The 16,304-nt window shown below is 43.1% G+C and overlaps 1 protein-coding gene across 1 annotated transcript; it reads right to left on the bottom strand.

Moving 5' to 3' along the window:
- Positions 1–1,742: 1,742 nt before the first annotated feature.
- Positions 1,743–16,039, bottom strand: LOC115122737 (clathrin light chain B-like). Its single transcript, XM_065016704.1, has 5 exons — positions 15,632–16,039; positions 15,095–15,150; positions 13,968–14,085; positions 11,763–11,874; positions 1,743–2,329 (listed from the first exon to the last, which is right to left on the bottom strand). The coding sequence occupies exons 1-5, from the start codon at positions 15,816–15,818 to the stop codon at positions 2,158–2,160; spliced, it is 645 nt and encodes a 214-aa protein (XP_064872776.1). The 5' UTR covers positions 15,819–16,039; the 3' UTR covers positions 1,743–2,157.
- Between the last annotated feature and the right edge of the window lie 265 nt (positions 16,040–16,304).

Raw genomic sequence — 16,304 nt, 5'->3', positions numbered from 1 at the left:
CCTAGTGCATTTTTACCAGTAAGCCTATGGTCTCCATTCTTCCCAAAACAGTCCCTGTTTTTAGTACAGTCTTATTTAAATCCTCACACACACACAACCCTTTGTTTGATGATGAGTTTTCCAGTTCCCATGTAACATTCTCATCTGTGCGAGGCTGGATGAGGCCATCCTAATAGATAACAGTTGATCACAGATTCACAGGAAACGCAGCTGAAAATGAAAAAGGGGGGTTGGAAATATGACTCAACATTAGACTAGTGTCCATGTCGTTTAATATGGCCATGATTAGGTCTCTGAACAGAGTGGCTGCGGATCACTGGACCTTTCTTCCCTGGGGGGGCTCAACGTCCTCGAAGATTCTGCACGTGTGGGGCTTCTCTACGGCCAGTCTCAACAGGCTACTCTGGTGAATGGTGCTGATTTAATAACATAATATCAAATCTATCTATCTGGGGAGGGAGGGTGGGGGGTTACTGTTAGGAAATTATGATTAATATGACTTTACAAATCATTTTAAATGGAACTGTAAGTAAACTTATACTCTGTTTTATAAGTGATTGACAATATGAGTTCATAAGAAGGGATTGTGTGACACGGACAAGGAGTAATAAAAAGTTAATGAACACCATTCCAACTGGGCAGAAACAAATGGGTTGGGGACTGAGTAAACACATAAGGTCGTTAGCATATGGTTGACCCAACCTGAAACTTAGCTCTGGGGTTTTTAGATAAGGCAGTGAGTGCATTCCTAGGTGTTCTGTTAATCGATCATGTTGAGGGGTCAAAAGTTATCTGGGAGTGTGTTAGTAAGTTAGAATGAGATTTTCACCTTACTTTGTCCCGGTCGAGAGGGGATTCTGTTAAAGCAGTGAAATGACGTCATGATCTGTCATATAAACTGCTGCGTGTGTTTAAGTGGTAGCGCGCTCCGAGAATAAATTCTATTACCTATTATTTAAAGACTGGTCTGCGTCTATTTTATACAAACAAGAAATCTTACAAATTCTCATAAAATAGATTAAGGGCTTTCAATTGATGAAAGCACATTGGCATAATTAAATTATACTAACAGTTACCCAAGGAGCCGCAGCCTCAGCCTCAAAACCATGACATAACAAAGCCCCCTAATTATGTGAATTCGTGTGGTGCAACCTCAGAATGATAGGATTCTTTAGATGGGAAAAGACACTACTTTTTGGTTGGAATAGACTACGTTAGCTAGCCTGATCCCAGATCTGTTTTAATGCTGTCAACTTCTATGGCCATCGTCTAGACCGTATGTAGAAAGGGTCATTGTCGCGTTTTGGCAAGACCGCACACAAAACAGATCAGAAAACCAGGCTATGAAATAGTCAAGCTTGGGAAAGAAACAATTAAAATTAGGTACAAACAGTGACAGGAGTAAAAAGTCCAGCAAGGCCAACAAGCTCATAGCATCTAAAATATCAGGACAAATCACTAGGTACTGGTAAATAATCCATTAGGAATATTATACTACAGTAAATTAATAGATCCATGAATCAATTCTTAACTCAAAAAAACTAAAATAAAAAAAAACTGTCATATGTGGTTTAGAACCTATTCCTATATGTAGTACCTGAACAGGACTGGCTACATTACAACCGACACATTAAATCAAATACAAATTACAGTGGAGATGAACCTAATCTGTTATTGGATTAAAAATAACACTTCACACCCTAAATATTGAGGAGAGGAATCACGCTTAAAAGATCAAGAGGTTTGACCCAATTCCCCTCGCTTTTATGAGAGGGAAGAAGTTTAATAAAGAATTTACAGTAACCATATTTTCTTAACGTCAGTTAAGAGGTCAAATAGAAGCATTGTTGATGGGAAGTTAAAAAAGACAGCGAGCAGTCAGTCGATCCATGTTAAGGTAGTGAGGTACCACTGGATACATCAGAATAAGGAAAGATGGCGGGAGAGACAATACCTTTCCTCTCCACATATTACAGACATGACAGAAAACAGGAGGGTCTGAACATATAAAGAACCCTGAACCCAAGAGTAGATATGAAAAGAGCCTAGAACATTCTGCCTTAATGCAAACCAAGGTTCATAACTCAAGAGTAGGCGTTTAAAAAAAGAAAAAAAAAAAGAGGGAAATATCACCACCCTTCTGTTCTATTGGCCGAACTAGCGCACCAGAGGTGTCTGTTTGAGGGCTATGAGGACCGAGCGCATCCGGGACACGTCCTTGGCCGTCCTGTTGGTCTTGGGGTTGAAGTCACAGAGACGGGCCACTCTCTCCCACTCCGTCCCTGGGCTGTCGCCGTCAGCCTCAGACAGGAAGGCCTCTTCAGACGCCCTGGAGGAGGGGAGGAGGGGAGGAAGGGAGATATGGATGAGGTGTTGGACAAGGTGTTTGAAGGGGACGGTTTCCCCAGACACAGATTAAGCCTGGTTCTGGACTAATAAGCATCTCCTTTGAAATAACATTTGATTAATCAGTGTCAGGAAAACCGTCCCGTAGAGATTAGTACCACTGACATGCCATGCTGCCAAAACACTCAATCACTTCCACGTCACAGACTCACAGCCCCTCAAATCACTTCCCACGTCACAGACTCACAGCCCCTCAAATCACTTCCACGTCACAGACTCACAGCCCCTCAAATCACTTCCACGTCACAGACTCACAGCCCCTCAAATCACTTCCAAGTCACAGACTCACAGCCCCTCAAATCACTTCCACGTCACAGACTCACAGCCCCTCAAATCACTTCCACGTCACAGACTCACAGCCCCTCAAATCACTTCCACGTCACAGACTCACAGCCCCTCAAATCACTTCCACGTCACAGACTCACAGCCCCTCAAATCACTTCCACGTCACAGACTCACAGCCCCTCAAATCACTTCCACGTCACAGACTCACAGCCCCTCAAATCACTTCCACGTCACAGACTCACTTCCACGTCACAGACTCACAGTGGGTGTACACATTTGACTAAAACTTACACACAGTATTGAAAATAGGCTACATGCATTTCTGGCAAATGTTCACAACTGAAATGATAAGATGAAAGACAATGAACACTGTTGTCGTCATTTATGGACACAGTCCAATACAGTCCCTCCAGGACCCAAAATGGAGCCTAACTAATGTGTTTGTTTTACAGTTGGGACATGCAAACACCTTTAACTACAGGTAACAAATTACAATTTAAAAAAGACAAGACAATACTAAACCAAAAACAGAACAGTTCCAAAACCTACACGAAGTTTATCACTTGAGAGTTGGGCTGATGGTAGAAAGTCTCATCAGCAAGCCTAGGTGTTCAGAGCAAAAAGACAGAAGGAGTGAAGAGAGAGATGAGTCAAGTGTCATACAAACATGCAGAGTTAAGGTTTGGTAGGACAGGAAGCCATAGTGACAGAAGAACTAACAAGATTCAGGAGGGTGAACACTACATTGTAGACTGACCAGGTGAATCCAGGTGAATTCAGGTGAAAGCTATGATCACTTATTGATGCCACTTGTTTAATCCACTTCAATCAGTGTAGATGAAAAGGGGAGGAGACGGGTTAGTGAATTATTTTTAAAAAAAGGCTTTGAGACATGAATTGTGTACCATTCAGACGGTGAACGGGCAAGACTAAATATTTAAGTGCCTTTGAACAGGTGACAGGCGCATCGTTTTGAGTCAAAAACTACAACGCTGCTGGGGTCCCCCCCACACGCTCAACCAGTTTCCTGTGTGTATCAACAATGGTCCGACATCCAAGCCAACAGCCAGTGGTTGAAAATGGGTCATTGATGAAAGAGGACAAAGGGAGGCCTGTCGCAAGTTATGCAGAGCAACAGACAGACTACAGACAGTCAACCTGACAGATGCATAAAACTAATGTAAGAACTCGTTGTACTCTGAAACTAAACGGGGGTTCGGCTGCCGACGACCTTACAGAGTCCCACGTCTTTCAGAACACCCCCCCACCAAAAAAACAAAACAAGACACAGCAGTGGGAACGAAAACACTTGAAAATTGGAAGAAAATTGCCTGGTCTGATGAATCCTGGTTCCTGCTGTTTCACGCCGATTGGAAGACTAGAGTATGGAGGAAACCACGAGTACATGAATCCATCATGCCTCATGTCAACGTTACCGGCAGGCGGAGTGCTGGTGTGTTTTCATGACACACATTGGGCTCCCTTTATAAAAGTGGAGCAACGTTTTTAAATACCACAGGATATCTGAACATCATTGCCAATCAGGTTCATCCTTCCATGTCAGCAGTGTATTTCTTCAGCTGGAGAACATCCTATGCCAAAAGGATTGTCCAGGAATGGTTCCACAAACACGAGTGACTCCAGCTCATTGCAGTGGCCTGCCCAGTCCCCAGTCAACCAGTCCCCAGTCAACCAGTCCCCAGTCAACCAGTCCCCAGTCAACCAGTCAACCAGTCCCCAGTCAACCAGTCCCCAGTCGAGTATCTGTGGGATGAGATGGAACAAGCTATTCAAAGTAGAGATTAGAGGTCGACCGATTCATCGGAATGGCTGATTAATTAGGGCCGATTTCATAATCGGAAATCTGTATTTTTGGACACCGATTTGGCCGATTAAAAAAAAAATATATATATATATATATATTTTTTACACCTTTATTTAATTAGGCAAGTCAGTTTAGAACACATTAACCCACATTAACAGTGGGTTAACTGCCTTGTTCAGGGGCAGATCGACAGATATGTACCTTGTTAGCTCGGGGGGATTCAATCTTGCAAACTTACAGTTAACAGTTAACTAGTCCAACGCTCTAACCACCTGCCTCTCATTGCACTCCACAAGGAGTCTGCCTGTTACGCGAATGCAGTAAGAAGCCAAGGTAAGTTGCTAGCTACCATTAAACTTATCTTATAAAAAATAATCAATCATAATCACTAGTTATAACTACACATGGATGATGATATTACTAGTTTATCTAGCGTGTCCTGCGTTGCATATAATTGATGCGGTGCGCATTCACAAAAAAGGACTGTCGTTGCTCCAACCTTTACCTAACTATAAACATCAATGCCTTTCTTAAAATCAATACACAAGTATATATTTTTAAACCTGCATATTTAGTTAATATTGCCTGCTAACATTAATTTATTTTAACTAGGTAAATTGTGTCGCTTCTCTTGCAACAGAGTCAGGGTGTATGCAGCAGTTTGGGCCGCCTGGCTCGTTGCGAACTGTGTGGAGACTATTTCTTCCTAACAGCCAACTTCGCCAAACGGGGGATGATTTAGCAAAAGCGCATTTGCGAAAAAAGCATAATCGTTGCACGACTGTACCTAACCAAAAACATCAATGCCTTTCTTAAAATCAATACACAGAAGTATATATTTTTAAACCTGCATATTTAGCTAAAAGAAATCCAGGTTAGCAGGCAATATTAACCAGATGAAATTGCGTCACTTCTCTTGCGTTCATTGCACGCAGAGTATATGCAACAGTTTGGGCCGCCTGGATCGTTGCGAACTAATTATTTAGACATAATTAAGTCTATGATTTGATATTTGATAGAGCAGTCTGACTGAGCGGTGGTAGGCAGCAGCAGGCTCGTAAGCATTCATTCAAACAGCACTTTTGTGCGTTTTGCCAGCAGCTGTTTGACTTCAAGCCTATCAACTCCTGAGATTAGGCTGGTGTAACCGATGTGAAATGGCTAGCTAGTTAGTGGGGTGCGCGCTAATAGCGTTTCAAACGTCACTCGCTCAGACTTTTTTTTTTTTACCTTTATTTAACTAGGCAAGTCAGTTAAGAACAAATTCTTATTTTCAATGACGGCCTAGGAACAGTGGGTTAACTGCCTGTTCAGGGGCAGAACGACAGATTTGTACCTTGTCAACTCGGGGATTTGAACTTGCAACCTTTCGGTTACTAGTCCAATGCTCTAACCACTAGGCTACCTTGCTCCCCTTGCTCTGCATGGGTAACGCTGCTTCGAGGGTGGCTGTTGTCGATGTGTTCCTGGTTCGAGCCCAGGTAGGAGTGAGGAGAGGGACGTAAGCTATACTGTTACACTGGCAATACTAAAGTGCCTGTAAGAACATCCAATAGTCAAAGGTTAATGAAATACAAATGGTATAGAGGGAAATACTCCTATAATTCCTATAATAACTACAACCTAAAACTTCTTACCTGGGAATATTGAAGACTCATGTTAAAAGGAACAACCAGCTTTCATATGTTCTCATGTTCTGAGCAAGGAACTGAAACATTAGCTTTCTTACATGGCACATATTGCACTTTTACTTTCTTCTCCAACACTTTGTTTTTGCATTATTTATTTGAGGCTAAATGGATTTTATTGATGTATTATATTAAGTTAAAATAAGTGTTCATTCAGTATTGTTGTAATTGTCATTATTACAAATATTTTTGTAAATATATATATTTTTTAAATAAAATCAGCCGATTAATCAGTATCGGCCTTTTTGGTCCTACAATAATCGGTATCGGCGTTGAAAAATCATAATCGGTCGACCTCTAGTAGAGATCCACTACCAGCCAACTTGACACAACTGTAGGAAGCATTGGAGTCAACATGGGCCAGCATCCCTATGGAACACTTGACAACTTGTAGGGTTCATGCCCCGGCTGTTAATACCCCGACGAATTGAGGCAGTTCAACACAATATTAAGAAGGTGTTACTAATGTTTTGTGCAGTCAGTATATAGGACAAACCAATTGCATTGTTATGATAAAGGCTGTCGTGGTAACAAGCGTTCTATTATAAAGGCTGTCGTGGTAACAAGCGTTCTATTATAAAAGCTGTCGTGGTAACAAGCGTTCTATTATAAAGGCTGTCGTGGTAACAAGCGTTCTATTATAAAGGCTGTCGTGGTAACAAGCGCTCTATTATAAAGGCTGTCGTGGTAACAAGCGTTCTATTATAAAGGCTGTCGTGGTAACAAGCGTTCTATTATAAAGGCTGTCGTGGTAACAAGAGTTCTATTATAAAGGCTGTCGTGGTAACAAGCGTTCTATTATAAAGGCTGTCGTGGTAACAAGCGTTCTATTATAAAGGCTGTCGTGGTAACAAGCGTTCTATTATAAAGGCTGTCGTGGTAACAAGCGTTCTATTATAAAGGCTGTCGTGGTAACAAGCGTTCTATTATAAAGGCTGTCGTGGTAACAAGCATTCATTGTCTCAACCATCATAGTCCACAGTAGTCAGCAGTTTAGACGAGACAATGGCCAGATATACTGCAACCTGACATTTATAGGTCAATGGACTTTTCTAGCCTCAGGGTATATCCCAAACGCCCCCCCCCCCTGTGCCCTATTTAGTGCACTACTTTTGAATAGAGCCCTATAGGCCTTGGAGTGGTACACAATATAGAGAACCAGGTGCTATTTGGGAGGCAGAATGTTTGGTTTTTAGGCTGTTGGCCTGGACACAGTGCAGTGCTAGCCTCTCTCTCTCATCTTAGAAGATACAGTCACAGGGGCATTACAGCAAGAAATGGAGCTATAGTTACAAGCTGCTACTTTGACAACGTCTGCTGGGAAGCATGAGAGAAGGTTGGTTTTAGTCCAGTAAAGCAGAGTCCCCCAGAGAATAAAATATCTTTACGACAAGAGAAAGAAAAGCGAACGGGAGAGAAATATTGTTCTATGTTGCTCTGTCTGTATGCTATGTCTTGCTTGTTCTATGTTGCTATTGTCTACATTGTAATTGTTTTTAATAACCTGCCCAGGGACTGCGGTTGAAAATTAGCCGGCTGGCTAAAACCGGCACTTTTACTGAAACGTTGATTAATGTGTCCCTGTAAAAATAAACTCAAACTCAAATACTTTGATAGTAATTGAAGTGTAGGATTAGAGGGCATTAAAATAGGTCATTAATAGTTAAACATCAGTTAATAGTCAAACGCAATGAGAAGTTACGTGTTATTTTGTTACTTCCTTAGGTTTTACGACAGGTCAGACGTTTTTACGACAGGTCAGACGTTTTTACGACAGGTCAGGCGTTTTTACGACAGGTCAGACGTTTTTACGACAGGTCAGACGTTTTTACGACAGGTCAGACGTTTTTACGACAGGTCAGACGTTTTACGACAGGTCAGACGTTTTTACGACAGGTCAGACGTTTTTACGACAGGTCAGACGTTTTTACGACAGGTCAGACGTTTTTACGACAGGTCAGACGTTTTACGACAGGTCAGACGTTTTTACGACAGGTCAGACGTTTTACGACAGGTCAGACGTTTTTACGACAGGTCAGACGTTTTACGACAGGTCAGACGTTTTTACGACAGGTCAGACGTTTTACGACAGGTCAGACGTTTTTACGACAGGTCAGACGTTTTTACGACAGGTCAGACGTTTTACGACAGGTCAGACGGTTTTACGACAGGTCAGACGTTTTTACGACAGGTCAGACGTTTTTACGACAGGTCAGACGTTTTACGACAGGTCTGGCACGACTGATCCTTCAAGCATACAAACTGATCTCTGAATTTCTTACCAATCCTGAATAAATGAGGCATTATCTATCTGTTCCAAAAAGCAGGCCAACAAAACATTGGAACCCTGGGGGCAGAGGTCAGCTCAGCTGTCACAGTTTCCACTCCGTTTAAGCTATTTACCAGGAAATCCTGTCCACGTTATTATCAGAATACATATTTTAAGTCCATGAATAAAGTCAACTTTCCGTGACAGTCTATCGAAAAGTCTTTAAGCCATAGACTATAACGCATCTTTATTTTCCGATCTGATCTCACGGAATAACCACAGAAACACACATTCTGATCATATCAACGCTCTTAATTCTCATAGTTAACTACTACAGATACAATTTACATTTCATATTTTGTCTGATATATGTTGTATATTGTCTGAACTCGTATTTCCTGCTATGCAAACGGGTGATGGCCCAACAAGGCGACACTGAAACAATAAATCCTTGCTAGGGGGAGGGAATACAGGTTTTAACTAACTAAACAACAAAGAATATCATCTATATGATCAGTCTGTGTGTAAAATAAAAACTGGTTCATGTGAACCTGACAAAATGTAAAGAAAGTAATCCAATGTTTGTTGTCTTAAGAACAAAACAATACACTAATATTACATTTACCACGACAGCCTTTATAATGGAACGCTTGTTACCACGACAGCCTTTATAACGGAACGCTTGTTACCACGACAGCCTTTATAACGGAACGCTTGTTACCACGACAGCCTTTATAACAGAACGCTTGTTACCACGACAGCCTTTATAACGGAACGCTTGTTACCACGACAGCCTTTATAACGGAACGCTTGTTACCACGACAGCCTTTATAACAGAACGCTTGTTACCACGACAGCCTTTATAACAGAACGCTTGTTACCACGACAGCCTTTATAACAGAACGCTTGTTACCACGACAGCCTTTATAACAGAACGCTTGTTACCACGACAGCCTTTATAACAGAACGCTTGTTACCACGACAGCCTTTATAACAGAACGCTTGTTACCACGACAGCCTTTATAACAGAACGCTTGTTACCACGACAGCCTTTATAACAGAACGCTTGTTACCACGACAGCCTTTATAACAGAACGCTTGTTACCACGACAGCCTTTATAATAGAACGCTTGTTACCACGACAGCCTTTATAACAGAACGCTTGTTACCACGACAGCCTTTATAATAGAACTCTTGTTACCACGACAGCCTTTATAATAGAACTCTTGTTACCACGACAGCCTTTATAATAGAACGCTTGTTACCACGACAGCCTTTATAACGGAACGCTTGTTACCACGACAGCCTTTATAATGGAACGCTTGTTACCACGACAGCCTTTATAATGGAACGCTTGTTACCACGACAGCCTTTATAATGGAACGCTTGTTACCACGACAGCCTTTATAATGGAACGCTTGTTACCACGACAGCCTTTATAATGGAACGCTTGTTACCACGACAGCCTTTATAATGGAACGCTTGTTACCACGACAGCCTTTATAATGGAACGCTTGTTACCACGACAGCCTTTATAATGGAACGCTTGTTACCACGACAGCCTTTATAATAGAACGCTTGTTACCACGACAGCCTTTATAATAGAACGCTTGTTACCACGACAGCCTTTATAACAGAACGCTTGTTACCACGACAGCCTTTTCACACCATAAACTCTATTATTTAATAAGTTGGCTAATGTTGCTCAACATTTCTCTGGCTAGTTAACGGAGAATTCGATCCCGCTAGCAAGATACTTCACAATGCCACCAATACTTGTTCCACCACACTGTCTCCCTCACCTCAAACTTTCCAAATGCCAGGTGTTTTTTTCGGTTACAGGTCATGAAGTACTGTTTCATCACCTTCTCACCCCCCCGTCTCCGTGGTCAGGCTTCTGTACCTCTTCGTTATGGTTCAGGGAACGCGCTGCTGTAAGTTAACTGGCAAACTGTCTTTCAGAGCGCAGGCTTCTGACCTACAGTACCTCTTCGTTATGGTTCAGGGGACGCGCTGCTGTAAGGTTAACTGGCAAACTGTTTTTCAGAGCGCAGGCTTCTGACCTACAGTACCTCTTCGTTATGGTTCAGGGAACGCGCTGCTGTAAGTTAACTGGCAAACTGTCTTTCAGAGCGCAGGCTTCTGACCTACAGTACCTCTTCGTTATGGTTCAGGGGACGCGCTGCTGTAAGTTAACTGGCAAACTGTCTTTCAGAGCGCAGGCTTCTGACCTACAGTACCTCTTCGTTATGGTTCAGGGGACGCGCTGCTGTAAGGTTAACTGGCAAACTGTCTTTCAGAGCGCAGGCTTCTGACCTACAGTACCTCTTCGTTATGGTTCAGGGGACGCGCTGCTGTAAGGTTAACTGGCAAACTGTCTTTCAGAGCGCAGGCTTCTGACCTACAGTACCTCTTCGTTATGGTTCAGGGGACGCGCTGCTGTAAGTTAACTGGCAAACTGTCTTTCAGAGCGCAGGCTTCTGACCTACAGTACCTCTTCGTTATGGTTCAGGGGACGCGCTGCTGTAAGGTTAACTGGCAAACTGTCTTAGAGCGCAGGCTTCTGACCTACAGTACCTCTTCGTTATGGTTCAGGGGACGCGCTGCTGTAAGTTAACTGGCAAACTGTCTTTCAGAGCGCAGGCTTCTGACCTACAGTACCTCTTCGTTATGGTTCAGGGGACGCGCTGCTGTAAGGTTAACTGGCAAACTGTCTTTCAGAGCGCAGGCTTCTGACCTACAGTACCTCTTCGTTATGGTTCAGGGGACGCGCCGCTGTAAGGTTAACTGGCAAACTGTCTTTCAGAGCGCAGGCTTCTGACCTACAGTACCTCTTCGTTATGGTTCAGGGGACGCACCGCTGTAAGGTTAACTGGCAAACTGTCTTTCAGAGCGCAGGCTTCTGACCTACAGTACCTCTTCGTTATGGTTCAGGGGACGCACCGCTGTAAGGTTAACTGGCAAACTGTCTTTCAGAGCGCAGGCTGATGCTGTAAATAGTAGGTTGGTCGTCTCTTCTCTCTTCAGTCGCGTGCTGCATTATGTTCTGTAAAACGATTGGCTGAGCCTTGGATACAGCCAGTATTGCTCATCATTCATTCACATACTGCCAGTAGTGATCTAAACCCCCCCCCCCCCCCCCAACTTTTCTAATTGTATCTACACGAATCAAGTAGGTCACCTACTTCAGATTGAAAACAGGGAATTTCACCAAAAAGGTGACTAGTTTGCATCCCTGTAGTTTTGAGGGAACCATGGTGGAACTAAACAGAGCTAGCTAGGAACTAACCTGTTGTTGGACTTTTTCTTCTCCATCTGTTCAATCTGGTGCACGTGCCAGTCCTCCAGCTCTTTCTTGGCCTTCTCTTTCCACTCAGCCTCCGTTGCCTTGGACGCAGAGTCTTCAGGGTTCACATACACACAGGGAACGATGAGGATGGTCAATACACAGTCAACAGAACGTGCACAATACCAGGGTCCTATTCAGTAGGAACAGAGCGGAAGCAAAGAGAAGGAAATGGGGAGGACTACTTGGAATATGTCCAATAATAATAGCGAAACGTTTTGCTACGGTGTGCCCGAATGAACACTACCCAGGATGAAACGTTTTGCTACGGTGTGCACGAATGAATACTACCCAGGATGAAACGTTTTGCTACGGTGTGCACAAATGAATACTACCCAGGGTGAAAAGTTTTAGTCCGAAATGCATTTGTATGAGCTACAGAAGATGGTGCTCTTTTCTCAGGAGATTCAAAACAGCAAGAACAAGCCCAACTCCAGCACCCCATACAGGACAAGACACTGAGTGGAACCCGAATGAAGGGTGGTTCACACACACAAATAGACAGACTAATCAACTTCACTTTCCCCCCCCCCCAGGGTCTTTTATGTAGCTTTTAAGCTGGTAGAGGGAAAAGGTGACATTTATTTTTTTATTTTACCTTTATTTAACTAGGCAAGTCAGTTAAGAACAAATTCTTATTTTCAATGACGGCCTAAGAACAGTGGGTTAAACTGCCTGTTCAGGGGCAGAACGACAGATTTGTACCTTGTCAGCTCGGGGATATGAACTTGCAACCTTCTGGTTACTAGTCCAACGCTCTAACCACTAGGCTACCCTGCCACCCCAGGTGTCACACTTTGTCAATGTGGACAATAAGTGGACAAAATACTGCATGTATCGTAGCGGTAGAGACCGCATGTATCGTAGCGGTAGAGACTGCATGTATCGTAGCGGTAGAGACTGCATGTATCGTAGCGGTAGAGACTGCATGTATCGTAGCGGTAGAGACTGCATGTATCGGTAGAGACTGTATGTATCGTAGCGGTAGAGACTGCATGTATCGTAGCGGTAGAGACTGTATGTATCGTAGCGGTAGAGACTGTATGTATCGTAGCGGTAGAGACTGTATGTATCGTAGCGGTAGAGACTGCATGTATCGTAGCGGTAGAGACTGTATGTATCGTAGCGGTAGAGACTGCATGTATCGGTAGAGACTGCATGTATCGTAGCGGTAGAGACTGTATGTATCGTAGCGGTAGAGACTGCATGTATCGTAGCGGTAGAGACTGCATGTATCGTAGCGGTAGAGACTGCATGTATCGGTAGAGACTGCATGTATCGTAGCGGTAGAGACTGCATGTATCGGTAGAGACTGTATGTATCGTAGCGGTAGAGACTGCATGTATCGTAGCGGTAGAGACTGCATGTATCGTAGCGGTAGAGACTGCATGTATCGTAGCGGTAGAGACTGCATGTATCGTAGCGGTAGAGACTGCATGTATCGTAGCGGTAGAGACTGCATGTATCGTAGCGGCAGAGACTATGTATCGTAGCGGCAGAGACTGTATGTATCGTAGCGGTAGAGACTGTATGTATCGTAGCGGTAGAGACTGTATGTATCGTAGCGGTAGAGACTGTATGTATCGTAGCGGTAGAGACTGTATGTATCGTAGCGGTAGAGACTGTATGTATCGTAGCGGTAGAGACTGTATGTATCGTAGCGGTAGAGACTGTATGTATCGTAGCGGTAGAGACTGTATGTATCGTAGCGGTAGAGACTGTATGTATCGTAGCGGTAGAGACTGTATGTATCGTAGCGGTAGAGACTGTATGTATCGTAGCGGTAGAGACTGTATGTATCGTAGCGGTAGAGACTGCATGTATCGTAGCGGTAGAGACTGCATGTATCGTAGCGGTAGAGACTGCATGTATCGTAGCGGTAGAGACTATGTATCGTAGCGGTAGAGACTGTATGTATCGGTAGAGACTGTATGTATCGGTAGAGACTGTATGTATCGTAGCGGTAGAGACTGCATGTATCGTAGTTATAGGTAAGTCTGAAGTAGCTCTCTGTCCAAACTGTCACCCTATTCCCTACATAGTGCACTACTTTTGACCAGAGCCCTATGGACCCTGGTTAAAAGTAGTGCACTATATAGGCACTAAGGTGCCATTTGGGCCACACTATAGTCTCTGCTGTTTACTTACCTAGTTGCTCCAGCCGTGCCTTCTGCTCCTCCCTCCACTTACGCAGGCTCTCAGGCTCTGCTCTCAGAGAGTCCACCTGGGCGATGGCCGCATAGCTGTCCGATGGACCGTTGGACTCCTGGGGGGGGGGGGGGGGGGGAGAACCAGGACCAGGCATGAGACATAAGAACCACCAGTCATAGGCTGCGTTTACACAAGCAGCCCAATTCTGATCTTTTGCCAATTATAGTTTCCAACCGGCTGATATTCTACATGGTTTAGCGCAGAAAACATGGTAATGAACTACAATGACCATAATGAATTGTGCGCCCACTTAAACTTGTCCGGTCTGTGCGGAGCTGACATGGAGATAAAGACAATGCGCGATCGAAAGGGATAAAAAGCATTATGATTATTTAAAAAAAATACCAAAAAAAACAGGTGATTCAGTAGTAACAGCTGGACACTGAGGAGCAAATGCAGAAATACTGCTATACTTCCTGATTTGGACTCATTTAGATTTGGCTCATTATGAAATACCAGGAGCCATGACAATTCAAAAGTGAGTTGGTTTTGGGTGTCTCGTGTGTGTGTTCGCAGGGTGAGAAGAGTTAGCCAAATTATTTCACCAATTAGCTTCAGCCAGCTGGTGTGAAATCGTGGCAAAATAGGTTTAACTTTGGATAGCCTATCTCCGGGGCTAGTTAGAGACCATCCATAAATGTGTAAATCAGACAATATTTTCACATTGCATACCTTTTTATTTCTCATGAAATGCTTTTCATATCTGTATATTAATTTCTACAATGTATAGTTGGTTTGAGTCATTGAAATGTGGAGGAATTTGAATTTTAACCTCTTAAGTTACAAGACCGGTGTCCCGTTCCTCGGGACAGTTGAGCTAACGTAGGCTAATGTGATTAGCACGATGTTGTAAGAAACAATTCCCAGGACATAGAAATATCGGATATGGGCAGATTTACTTGTTAACAAATCACTTACCATTGAGAAAGAGGTACCTATTTCAGGTGTGTTGTCATCTGCTATAGGTAGTGCCTCACGTACAAAACTAACCTATGATAAAACAAGTCCAAAAACAGTTTTTTTCTTATAAATGTGAATTCTCATTAGAAGTGTTATTCTCTTACCAGCTCAAACATGTCTCCGTTTACCGTGGCTGTTGATGCCTCTGCAAACCCTGCATCTGGCAGACGAAACAAAGATATGTAATGACATGCTTTACACTATTCTAACCTAGCTAGTCATCATTTGCTTTCTAGGGGTGGATAGATAAGTGGACAAGAATGCAGAAACACCTGCATGGGCAGTAACCTAAACTAGCCTCAATTTAGCTTGAGGGTAACTTCAATACATTTACACAATTATATCGGACAAACTTGAGTTTATAATTCAACTCGGGAGTGTGATGTGTTGCTGCTCCAACTAACATGACTGTTTACATGGAAAGCTGTCAATCAACTAACAAGCTAACGTTAGCCACTTTGCTAACTAAAAAAAGCCAGGCTAAAACTTAGCCAAAACAAACTAACTTAACAAGTTGTCTGGTAAGAATTAACTACCTAGTTATGGTACTAATAAAAGTTATTGTATTGTCTTCGTTTATGTACTTCTAGTTAGGAGTTAGTTTTAGTTAACATGCTAACTTAGCATAGTTAGCAATTTACCATATTGTACAGGTGAATCGGCCGCCGGCTGCTGCTCAGCGGATCCCTGCAAAGCCCCAACTCCGGCCTCGTTATTCTCTATCACCGCTATTTCGCTTTCTTGCTGAGCTAAGAAAGCTGCAGCTGGGTCCACCTCGACAGGCAGCACTCCGTTGTCAGATGCAAACCCGAAATCTGCATCAGCCATCTTTCAACAAAAGTGAAATGTATCTAACGTTATAATTATTGATTGTTATCTTGCTGGCTTATCGATTAATTCAGCTGAGAGAGGAGTTATGATGATGGATATATCTGAATCGTGTAGAACTTTTTCATGAACGGTTGTCAGCTAATAGACGAATGAATAAGGACTAACGTTTAAGCGAGCTTCTTTCTGTCTGTGATGATTCATGATTGCTCACTTTCAATTTGCCTAGCCCTGCCACACGTACTTCCAACCTTTTAGTTTATTAGGATGTGTCTCTATCTGCTGGAGAAACCTAGAAATGCACTTCCATTACCCAACTGGTATCTGAAGCAGTGTTGCCATCTCCTCTGTAAGGAAAGTAGTTATTGGCTGTCCTAGAAGTCACTAAATGACTTCATCACATAATTTGTATAATTGGCCATGTGCATGTAATTGTAATGGACGAGAGGAATAACGTCGTGGGAGAGACAAAAAGTGAGTAAAAAA

This window comes from Oncorhynchus nerka, unplaced genomic scaffold, assembly GCF_034236695.1.
Source record: "Oncorhynchus nerka isolate Pitt River unplaced genomic scaffold, Oner_Uvic_2.0 unplaced_scaffold_898, whole genome shotgun sequence".
NCBI lineage: Eukaryota > Metazoa > Chordata > Actinopteri > Salmoniformes > Salmonidae > Oncorhynchus > Oncorhynchus nerka.
This window is presented reverse-complemented; position numbering and strand designations above follow the sequence as displayed.